Source organism: Bombus affinis, chromosome 13, assembly GCF_024516045.1.
Source record: "Bombus affinis isolate iyBomAffi1 chromosome 13, iyBomAffi1.2, whole genome shotgun sequence".
Taxonomy (NCBI): Eukaryota; Metazoa; Arthropoda; class Insecta; order Hymenoptera; family Apidae; genus Bombus; species Bombus affinis.
In genome coordinates, this window is record NC_066356.1 from 4,831,080 (window position 1) to 4,843,965 (window position 12,886).

At 36.5% G+C, this 12,886-nt stretch overlaps 1 protein-coding gene across 14 annotated transcripts in view; it reads left to right on the forward strand.

Annotated features, from left to right (window-relative positions):
• LOC126923316 (glutamate-gated chloride channel) overlaps positions 1-12,886 on the forward strand; it is a 39,200-nt gene that overhangs the window by 15,974 nt on the left and 10,340 nt on the right. For 3 of the 14 annotated variants that reach the window (XM_050736658.1, XM_050736666.1, XM_050736669.1), the window contains one exon: positions 4,927-4,994. The exons of the other annotated variants lie outside the window; for them this stretch is intronic. In XM_050736658.1, the coding sequence (XP_050592615.1) occupies positions 4,927-4,994 (68 nt within the window). The remainder of the gene's footprint in view (positions 1-4,926; positions 4,995-12,886) is intronic. 14 annotated transcript variants of the gene reach the window in all.

The following is a 12,886-nucleotide window of genomic DNA, read 5'->3' on the forward strand; positions in this document are numbered from 1 at the left end:
ATTCTTAGTATACTTAGTCGATCGACCATAACAAAAAAAAAGTTCTTTCTACGATCGAAGCGTAACTTATGATAGACAAAATTTTTCGATCCTTCTAGTATACCATAGCACGGTCTGGCACTGATGTTTCCGCAGTCTTATAGTTGAAAACCCCTTGAAAGTCGTTCTCTCGAGGAATGTGAATAGACATTTGAACGTTTAGAACGTCTAGAAGACGAGAAGATTTCGATTATAGTTGGCCAGAGAATAGTAGCTAGACGTGCAATGAATATCATTTACTATGTGTTTGTATGATAATACATACATATTAACCATATTAACCAACGTATTATACATATGCACACGTATTTCACTGCTGATTCTCTACGTAGTATTCTTATAATATATAAAGTTGCTCTTTGTCTCGCAATATATATATAGAAATCTAGAAAGAGAAAGAAAAACGAAGAAGAAGAAACACACGTACACGTTACACGTTTCCTCTTTACCTCTTTGTGTTGTCTTTCCCTTTTATACCAGGCTCTCTCGTGCGTATTTAAGGCCCACTATCATAAACTTTTTTAATTCCACTATTATATTATCTCGTATGTTATATTAAGCAAGCATATGTTTTGTATGCATAAGAGAAACTCGAACTGTTACGAATAGCACGACCGGAAATTTTTCTCCACTCGCGAGGCAAAAGTACGAATTCTAAAAATACGGTATCTCTCGTCTTTCTAATATTTTTAATATTTTTAGATAACGATAAAAAATATTAAAGATATTAACAATTTTCAGCGAAGTATCAGAATCTCATTCCAGATAATTCGTTAAAATAGCGTCGTGCTGCGCGTAATTAAAAAAAAAAAAAAAAAAGAATACACCATATATACTGTCGCTCACACGCTATTGTGTCGTAGATGATTTAATGGAGTTTGTTGTTTTTTTAACATACGCATTCTCTGTTTTGGTTTTTCTATTCTTTCTTTTTTTTTGTTCTTCCTATCAAGTATTGTATCACGTGTGAATCGTTGAGATGCTGACAAAATTGCCGTTCGCCTAATGGCGCGATATACACGCAGTATCAAGAATATATACACTCTGTTCGAATTTCTTGTTCGTTCCTTTACCCGTTTTATTATATTATTATCCTCCTTTGTTGTTTTATATCGCACATACGATTATATTTCAAGTAACATCCGCTAACGACTTTTCTATTTAATCCCTTATTGCATAATGTCAACTAGACTCGTGTGTTTCGTGCTGCTATAGTTTTTTTTATTCAGAGTACCGCTAAAAAGAAAACTTCGTTTTCCCGCACACTAACGCGGCTTTGTATTTGCTGCAAACTGCAAAAGTAAAAAAAAAAAAAAAAAGAGAAGAAAGTGGGTGCTATCTATAATATGGGGTATTTTCTTTCAACAAAAACGTTAATGGTGGCGTTCACATTAACGCCACCCTATTTCCAAAAAATATCGTTTCTATCTCTTCTGTCTTAGATCTGCCTTAAAAGAAAGTTCAAAGAATATTCCCAATATTTAGATATTTTTAAACGTTTCGCTTCTGTTTGGTGATTCGTTAACTCTTTTAGGGGCAGAAAGAAAATTGTCGTATCTTTAGGATTGTTTGAAAAAATCAGCCCTTAAAGGTGTTAATCGATAAACTGGCGAAATTAGCGTGCACAGAATGGGACTTTGAGGAATTTTCGTAGAATTTTGTAAGACATTTCGCTCCTCGCCAGGTGTTTGTCGAATGTTAAACGAAATACTTTTCAGCTGGCTTACGATTAGATCGGACAATTTTTAGCTACATTTTACTTTCTTTAAAATAATCGTAATTGTTTCGACAGATATTTTGTAGTATTTGCTCTGAATTTCGTCTTCTACGTGCTATAGCAGTAGAGCTGAATACTTTTCCTTCAAACTGCGAGATCCGTTCAACTGGTGAGTCATTCCCTTTTTTATTTCTCGCATGTGTTCTTTCTCTCGATTTGTCTGCGTAGAAAGACTAGCTCTTTTTATTTATTCTCTTTCTTTCGTATTTTATTCTACCTATTTAACGAACGCAGTAATTCTTTGTCCTTTTTTTTTTATCCGTAAAATGGCACAGGTAAACAATTTTTCCATCCGTCTTACGATTTTTGTAGCATTTACGAAGCTTCGTTTGTTATTTTCAGTCGATTAATATATCTGTGTCTCGTTCAACGCACGTGGAAGAAATTATTTAATCGCCAATCGATACTGTAAATATGTTTAATGCCGAAGTCGTAATTATCAAATGTTTCATATTCCGTGGCTTCGCGTATTTCTCATCAACTTTCAACGCAATTTTCTCGTAATTCCACTTTTGTTTAATATTACAGAGATAGAAGATAATAATTATTAAACCTCGATTCACTCGAGACATATTCGTATTCCTCGTTCGAGGTAGTAGCGACGTAGCAGCAAGGAACGTGTGTGTTCGTCGGCCGATCTGTCCTTCAATCAATATAAATTAGAGTTTAACGAAAATATTTAAAATACTTTGCAAAAAGAAAGAAAATACGAAAAGAATAAAGACAGATAAAAGAGAAGAAGAAAGTAGAGTGCAGTAAGGGATTAAACGATGGCGGGGCATGCACAGCATGTTGTACAGATGTGTGCAATTTTCAATCATTTGGAAAACGAGAAATCGTCGAAAATCACCGGTCCGCTCGGTAAAATTCTAATTAAAACTATCGATTTCTGCGTGATGGCGTCTATAAAGTTTCAAAGTTGTTCGATGCAAAAACGACGACGACTACGAGAAATTACATGAAATTGTAGTTAATAAAACGAGATCGTAACAGAGATCTCGTTTTGTCAATAACGAGTTCATCATCGTGAACAAGCAGATCTTTGGAAGTTTGATGAAACTTCAACGTTAGCCTATCGAATAATTTTCGAATATTTTTCAAGATACTTTGCCTTATTATATTTTCCTATCTCTTTTTCTGTATGTTTTCCGTGTTTCCTTTGTTCTTCAATTTGTACGACGCTTAACAAACATTCTATGTATATATACACATGTATGCGAGCTTTTCTATTTATCCTTCTTCGTAGATCATTTTCCTCAAAGGATGCATTCGATCGAGATTTTTCTAAGGGAAAAAGGAATAACAGGTTTCGAGAAACGCGGTATCTCCGACGATTCCAATGGTTCTCCTTCGTTTCTCTGTGTAACATGCAAACAGAAACGAGGCAAGAATCGTTCGCTATCACCGTCTGGAAGCTGCTTAAAAAATGAAACGATATCATCGTTCATCTCATTCCTCACGAGTTACACGTTCGAATACCTTCACGAGACGTTCAGTCCATCATCCATTGTCAAGAGATCTTTTCCCCCTTTTGTTTCGACTTCGACTCTCGTTTAATCCTCTTTCGAACAAGTTGCGTATCGTCGCTGAGAGAAGTTGAGACGCTTACAAGCTCCAACGTAATTTTTGTTTCTTCGCTGTCATAGAAAATAGTGTAGCTTCAACGATATTATTTTTATAGAGGTTGTCTTGTCAAATTTTGGGACGCCTCACTCGCTATCTATTTGATTATCGTTGCATCTAATCAAGCATCTCCCCGTCTTAAAATATGTGACTGTAATCGTACTATAATTTTCATCCTTCATCGTGATTCAGCTTTAAACTGAACACGTTTTTTACGAAATGTTCAAAGTGCTCCTTTCAATCGCTACGTAAATAGTAAAAATAAATTGTACAACACTTGATCTAATTAAATATCGTAGACCAAGAAAACCGTTCTAACTCGTAGCGTAAGACTCGATAGCTGTAAAAAGAAAAAAGAAATCGTCATTTTAATCGTTGCTATTTCTATTACAGGATAAAGAAATATGTTCGAAAGATTTAAACGATATACTAACTCGACCAATTCACATATTGTAGTCTAAAGTGGGACCACCTTTTCAAGAAGGATCCACATCATTGACGTGACTACGTTAAACGAGTCAACTTTCTTTCGCACAGAAGCGTGAACGATTTAAAAAGAGGGATCGAACTAAAACAAAGTGCACTCGATCATACCATTGAAACCATTAGCATTCATATAGAGTGGACACTAGTGGCTTGCGAATTTTTTATCATTTTTCCAAACTCTTCAGCCTCTCTTTATCTATTAATAAGTTTCTTGAGATTCGAGCGTCGAACGACTATTATATGAAACAAATAGAAAAATTGCCGAAAGAAACGAAGGAAAAAGAAGGAGAAGCTTGGGAAGATGTTAAAAATTCGCAAGCTGTGATATCTCGAGGATCGAACACACGGAAGTCACCATAATTCGTAGCAAGTGGCGCGAAACGGCGCCGAATCGTTGCATAAACTAATCCGACCGCTCGTTTACTTTGCAATTCAATTGCCGAGGCTCGCATCGTGAAACATTTCATCGTGCAACATTAGCTAGCTTGGATGTTCTCATGCGTACAAATCATACCTCCATGACATCTCATAGTCATCCGCTTGTCCTATATTACCGGAGGAACGACGATTTACAGGCAAGCAAGTATCGCGTTGAAAAGTACCTGAGAAAAAAAAGAAAAAATAAAGAAAGAAATGCTCTATCTTTTTTTTTTTTTAGCGAGATCGATCAAAATTTCGAGAACCGCGAACCATTTCAGAATTTCCTTTGAAAACGAAAGAAAACGGCGTGAAACGAAAAGTTCCTCCTATTCATGATTCAAAAGACAACCATTTCCTTCTTCATTCATATATACAGCTGTTTCGAAGGTGAAACAAAAAGGAAGGAAAATTATGCCGGAAAGAAGCGGCCGAGTAACGAGCGAAAAGAGCTAAAGCCAAAGAATTAAAGAAAAGAATAACAAATAAATAAATAAATAAAAAATCCATGTAAATCTCGGTGCCACGGTAACTGATTTTTTAATTAATCGATTTGTTTTGTTCTGTTCCGGTCGACGTATTAGATGGGCCGACAAATGTGAAGGTCAACATCTTTCTCCGCTCTATCAGCAAAATAGATGATTATAACATGGTGAGTGCAATCTAAGTCAATCATCTCAAACAAAAGGCCTATATATACCAATCTGTATATCCACACATTGTGTATATCTATTAATATTTAAACGTCACGTGTATATGATGCCGTAAGACTTGCACTTGTCTGTACTTGTATTTGTATTACATGTGGTGTGTATATATTTATACGTATGTGAGGGGCAGCTTCGCAAACGAGAATACATACATATATAAATATATACATGGTGGATAAGCCGCGCTAACAGTTGGATGTGTGCTATCAGTCGCACCTCGTTGATTTTTCTCGATGTCGTTGACTGTCATGTTGATATACATATCTATAGATATATATATATGAATATATATATATTTACTATTTCATACATATGTATACATGTATGAATATACGTGTATATCCGTATAACGAACGTTATATGGTTCAGTTATCTACACGATATATACGTACACTCATATATATATATATATATATGTGTGTATATATACATATATATTTGATTGTCGGAACGTTCGATTTTTTGATTGTGCTGGTCGTTGCAACCAAGTCTGTGCCTTGTTGGAATCTTTTTGCTAGAGAACTCAAGAAAAAAGAGGCGCGACGGATAATGAGAAATATACGAGACGATGCATAAAACATATAGACTCGACCCGTGGATTGCTTTCTTGTTCCACGTTTTTTCTTTATTATTCCTTTCGATCATGCGTGCGAGCGATCGTGTCAATCCTGACCCATCCCCTATTCTCCTATCATATTTTTCTATATGAGTTCTCTCTTTCCTTTCCTCCCTCTCTCTCTCAATTTCTCTCTTTTTTCTTTTCGCTTAACTCCCTCCTTCCGTGAGAATTTTAGTTTTATTCTTTATATAAGTTGGTCAATTAAATTTTTCTATCCAAAATGCAATTCGGTCGAGATAATATTGGCCCAGAAAGGACGATATATTTGGTCTTGCAGATGAATGTCTGTTGAGGATTGTCTGGTGTCTTCGAATCGGTGATTGACGTGAGTCCCCTTGCTAAACGTGTCGTAAGTGAATTTATTTCAGTAACAGGAGTGTTATCATTCGGCTCGACTAATATGCAAGTTAAGCGTGCGTATGCGGAGTTTCATTTCAAGGTTCACCAGCATTGCGTCAACCCAGCCACTTCCATGTAAAACACACCCTTATCGATTACGTGGAAAACCACGTTTTCTTTCGAAACGTTACCACAGAAATATATCACGTAAAAGACACTTTTATCACAATACGTTGGAAAAATCGACTTGCACTTGAAGCTACGTATTGTTCAATGGGCTGTATTATCTTAAAGACGAATTCTATCAATCAAAGATCCATCTTCCTAAACCCTTCATTCTATTCTTTTCATCCTTCATCTCTAAAAACATCGACTCTATGAAATCTCGAAAGTTACGTTTACGAAAATGGTTGGTCCACTTCTCACCGAAAAAAAAAAAGAAAAGAAAAATACGATCCTTCGTACGCAGGCAGTCGAAGTCGAAAGTCAAAAGTCGAGGCTCCTTTAATCACTCCTCTTTTACGCGCCATATTCTCTTCTTTTTCTTTTTCTCTTCTCAGTCTTAATTTCTTCTTTTGCTGCGTGACTACTAGAGCCTGGACGGAGCAATCGTTGCGGAACACTTGGAATCGTCATGATCTGCACCTGTCATTTTATCCATCCGATTTCTCAACCCTAGCGTCGATCTTGTATCTCGTCGGTAACAAGTTCGAAATATCGAAAAGCGTATTTGCATTTGGCTATCGCGCTCAATTAGACGACGAAGACGACAGTGGCGATGGTTTCGAACGATCGTCTTTATTCCAGCTCTAGTGATGTTCGCGATGTACATGTTACCGTAAATATGTCCGAACACCGGCGAGTGTTAGGTTTCCCGGGTAAATCCTAATATCTTCCCGTATTCCGACTTTTACGATAACATATACGTATTGTACACTGTTCTGCCGTGTGTTGCTTCTGCATTTGCGGGTTACATCGACGTTTTACGGCCGACGGAATTAAGATAAGCAACGTAAGAGATTTTAAGAGATTTTAAGAAATAGTTTAACCTTGCTGCAATCCTTGGATTCTTGTTTTTATCCTATTTTTATTTCATTCTGGTTCTTATTTGAACGAGCAAAAACAGATTTGTCATGTTCCAAGAGAAACTCTACAACGGATAAAGCCGAAGAGAAATTTATTAAGAATAAAGAGCACGATCGGGTGTAAAATGATCCGAAGAACGCAGCACGGTTAAAGAGGGAAAGAAAGAAAAATTAAGAAAACTTAAATTGATAACCAATGGTCACGCGATAACTTTGTCTATCGTTAGCATATTCGTTATTGCGTCTCTAACTATTATCTTATCTCTATACTTGCATCGTTGCTAGAAGAAAATATATGAAAGCATATTGCGGGTTGAAATTGGACGATGCAGAGAAAGGTCGGATGACTTTTGATTTTCAACATACCGCGCTTTACAAATATTTGGGAGTTTTACTTACGCTCGTATTTTGTAAGTATCTCTTTCAAACGAAATTTGCATATTTCATCACGAGTCGCTTGTTCGCCAATATTATTCTCACGAATATCGTTCACGAATATTAAACTCGCGAATATTATACATATCATTCTCATAAATACTCTTCGCGAATATTATTCTCACGAACGCTTGCAGATTCGCTTCGCCGACACTTCTCAAGGACATATGCAAATGTTATCCGTTCCACGAATTGATTGCACGCAAATTTCGTTTACCTCGCCGATATTCTTCTCGAAATTTTTATTCCACCCATTCGCTCGACGATCATTCGCAAATGCCCTGCGCATATTTCATCGTCGATACTCGTACTATCTACGTTCGTCAGATTTGTACAACGTCGGATTCTTCCATTTTGCTCCGACGTCGATCGCAGACAAATAACACAGTCGTGTTATTTAATCCGTTTTAACGCCTTGTAAATACGAAAAACGACCGTTCCGTACGTAGGGCCGGGCGTGAGGCGTGCAAAGATTTAATGACTTTCGACTCCGAAGAGGAAGCTTTCGATAACATCTGTCAGCCTGCAAACTGCTCTTTAAACATCGCAAACACGCGCGGTTGAGTCTAAGGGTGACGATGAAACGAAACGATAAAAATCGACTTCATCATGCAAGTCCTAGAGTGGTCTTTTTTCTTTTTTTTTTTTTTTTTTTTTTCAAAAGCTGATTCAATCTTCCGGCCTCCAGCTTCTCTAATCGTCGCTGAGCATGATAGAACGGTGATATTTCAGTGGCCACGGCCGTCATTGTCGGTACATATTTATTGAAATGGGAACGAGTTATTGTGATTGGTTACGTCACGAATCGTGCATACTTGTATCTATCATTTCTTTTTTTTCCCCTCTTTTTTTAATTCTAAGATTGCATGTTCTATTGTACACTGTCGATACAAAGTTTGGAAGTATCGTCGTATGAGATTTTTTAAATATAACGTGTTTTCTTTTTGTTTAAGACAAATAACGTTTTCTATAGATGTTAGAAACCCTCGACATTTCTTCGACGTGGTTTTCTAAATAGTCGAATGACGGCGAGCTCGAAGTAATTCGTACATGACTCCATAACTTTTCTTTGCTTCTGTAAGTAAGTCGTTCTCGTGCGAATAAATCTGACGTTTTATTAGAAATTGAATTGAATTCAAGGAATTTGTACAGCTTTGAGAACGATTCTCTGCTTCCAAACTTTCTGTCGGTGATGTATGTATATGTACATCCCAGCTCATAAATATTAGAACACCTGCTGGTCTCGTTCCAAACCTCATGATCGATTCAAATTAGCACGACGATTATTATGCAGTCAGACTCAGGCACAAGTACATGCGGTAACTTCTTCGAAATTATCATTGAATGTTTGAACAAATTTGCTCTTCTAGGTACTGACGACGAATAGGTTAAGAATTTTTGAATATTTAAATTGCTTGGCGTCAGAAATTTGCCTTCCAAAATAAAGATTTACGTATGTACTTCTCTAGTCTCGAAGATTGACCTAGATAGTCTAACCTACTTCTTGAAAATTTCAATAATATCGCCCTATCTTTATTTTTGGAATCCAAATTAGATATAGGGTGTACTACTTCAATCTTCTTATTCCACACGTTTAACTAGTTTTTAAAGGAGCGATCAATCTACCAAAATAGGCATTAAAAGAAGATTTCTTAAATTCAGAATTAACAGGCATTTTTATTACAATACGATATTATACATATATTACGTTATTTATACGAAGTGTCTCTGAAATTATAGTGCAAGCAGTACACGAGCAAAAAGAAACGTCGAATACCTCGAAATTTACAATTAACGCACGCCTACCCAACGAATCTTCAAACTCATTTTTCTCGAAAATGAAGCATTAAACGAAAAAATGTTATTCCTCTTCTTCGACTTATTTTTTCATGTAGAATCATCATTCGACTTATTGTACTATGATTTCGAAGACGTCATAGTACACGTATGTACACACGTAATTTTCTTATAACTATGACTGTATTAATTATTTATAACGCAAGATTTTAAATTACTAGAAGTTTTCATGACTCCCTGATAATTTTATAAATTTGTGCCCCATTTTCCATGAGTGTCCTAATATTAATGAACAGGGTTGCGTACTCCAAGAGTCCATCCCATCCTTGTCCTAGTCCATTCGTCTCTCTTCACGTCCGACTCATCTATCTTTTCTTAGCTATCTTTTTTTCTCTGTCTGTCTGTATCGTTGTCGTCCATTCATCACCGGAACATAAAATATTTCGCGAAAAACGTCGCTGGAAAAAACCCGGCCGAGTCGAACTTCATCGAGCCATCGATCAGTTCAACAGCCATCCATATGTCAACCTTCATATCCGTTCGAAAATCACGAGCTTGTCGCTTGAGAATCGTCGAAGTGGCGCATTTGCGCGATAATCGACGCGAAATATTGTGGGATCTCGAGGAAAGATAACGTTGAACAAAGGAGGAAAGACTCGATGCAAAGGCCACCGTGAAGAAGATTAACACGTTCACTGCTGATCAATCTTCTATCGCTTATGACATGCACTATGCTTCAACGAGTCATTCTTATCAGACATCGTAACACATTTTATGGCACAATACATCTTTTACAACATCCGAGGAACATAATTTGGATCATTCGATCGATAACGAATAATGTTGAAAGTGGAAAGTCTATTCTTATTTTCCCATTTTCTCAAAATGTTCGCTTGGAGAAGTACACGGCGAATGTGAAAATGTTAAAGAATCGATGTTTTGAAATTCAGTTACGCCCATTTTGCAGAATATTCTCCTTTTCTAATACACTTTGATATATTTGTTACGTTCTATCTTTATGTGGAACATGTATTTCAAAGGTTTTTCGCGCAGCTGTTATGTCCCGTGAAGGGTTCCCGAAGGAGAATTAACATCGTCCAGAGAATAATCTGCGAAATACGTTTCCTGGGGAATAATAATATTCTCAAGATTAGTTTGGCGCGATGTCGATAATCCTCGAGAAATATTCTTCGCACGTATATCCCGCAATATCATCAACGGTATAGTAATAGAAGCTGCGAATATAATTTCACTGACTTCGTACTTAACCGAGAACACAATCGGTAAAAATAAGAATCGATCGTCGATAATAATTGATATCGTTCATCGGAACCATTTTCTATAAAGAAAAAACTGGAACTAGGAACAGACCTCGAAGATATTCAGTCTACATTAAATTCCTATCCCGAATCAAGGAACACGATGTGATGAAGCATACGATGATAAAATCTTTTAATCGACGCGCTTAAGCGAATTTTCTCCACCAAGCTATATCGTTGTTTCTCTTAAAGAAAGAAGGGTTAAAAAGGGCATTCGAAGGAAAATCGTGGAAATATGCTTTTAGCTCGTCGCTCTAGAAGGCTTGACTGTGATTATGTATAGAAAAAAAAATCACTTTTTCCATGCAGCAACATCTCCTATGGTTTTCCTTAAAGGGAAACGTTTAAAAGGACGACATGGTATGTACCGTTCGTTTCAATGGAACGATCTTCTCTCTTCTATTCTTTCATCTTCGTTTCATCTATTTTTTTCGTATTATTTTTTGTCTTCTTTTATTCGTTCTTTCCTTTCCCTTTCTTTACTCTTTCTCTGAGTTTAATATTTTCTCTGTCACGCATACGATCATTTAATTCAGCTACAAAAAAAAAAAAACGTCTTCCAGCCTATGATAGCGAAATCACGATATAGAAAGGTATTGGGTTCGAAGATAGCACGTTGTGTATTGGGTTAAATTGGCGTTTGCGAGTTGCATTCGCTACTTGCTTGAACCGAGCATTGAAAAATGCGATTTTCTACCTGCGAACTTTCTTCCTTTGTATTTCGCTGATATTTGTTAACAAATATTAATTTCTCGCGTCTGTTGTCGTACAATACGCTTGTCGAACGAACTTTAATTTCGATTCAAAGATACGGTTCGTTCGTAATAAAAATTTCATTTCAACTCCGATGTCGATATCAGTTTTTCGAACTGAGGATTAATGAGTATAGGGTTTAAATAATGTCGCAAAATTTTTCGTCCGATACATTGTTACGACAGTGATGCGATAGAAAAGCTTCTGAAATGCAGTTACGTTAAGAGATCGATATCGAGTGAATGGCAGTTTCGCGGCGTCAGGTATTCGTCTTTATTAAAGTGAATATAATTTGCTATAAAGTAACGATTAATTATGGTTAAAATCATGGTCTAATATCAAAAAGAAATTGAGAAGCAGGACGTCTTTAGGAGAATTAGGAATCTTTAGAAGAATAAGAAATTATTGGCTGATAATTGAATTTTATATAATTTTTAATCGGTTCGGAAAGAACGAGCTGTTCTTAGATTTTCATACCGAAAGGTAAGAGGATAATAAAATACCGACGAAAGTGCTACTTTTGACACGCTGAAATTTGCCATCCGTACGACGGAGTCGAACTATTAGCTGACTCGTACTACTTGCGTGTAATATATTCATGAGAGTGAAAGTGAATGGGCTGAATGAACCGTTGAGATGTATCGCTTTTGCAACGTCAGACCGATCGAAAGTATGTTGAATAATTAAATATCGCCTGTGAAGAAAGAATTGTATCGTTTACCTTTCACACGAATATATGCTACAATGATATACTTATCGTTTACTAACGATAAAAAAGAAAAAACATAACGAGCCATATCTGAATTAAAATTTTGTTAAATACACAAATTCTTCGCTTGACTATTGGTTATCAATATTCCTCTTTAATCATCGTCTATTCAACGAGCTAAGGAAATTTGATTTTTGTGGGCAAGTTCAGGTGGATTATTTTAATAGCGTATACGATATAGTATGAATATTTAAACAACAGGAGTTCCATAAGTAAAATCGCGGCTTTTTTTCATTTTTCGACGATTACTTCCTTATGCAGCGCTCTGTGTAAACGGATTTTTCCACCGAAATAAAACGATTCTAAACTGTCTTTAAAAGTAACTTACAAAGGAGATTATTTTTCAACCGCGCACAGCGCTCAATACTTTTTGTCGCGGAGTTTCAACGAGCTCGCGCGTGTTTTACGCTCAATTTTGAACGGTTTTTCCCAACACACCGACACGTATATATAAAAAAAAAAAAAAAAAGAAATAAGAGAACCATGCGACTCCCTATAACGAGGTTCGAGCAAACGCGCTGAAGTAATCACGCCACGAGCGATCAAATAAGAGAGAAATACGAGGCGAAAATACAAACGTCGGGAGGCTGTGTAGATCCTCCTTTGCGACATGTTGCTCAATTTTCAGAAACTAGCGGAATAATGGTAAGTGTTCGCAACCAGGAATTAACCAGCGAGAAAGGTAAAAGAAATTGCCAGATACTAAACGAACGAGCAA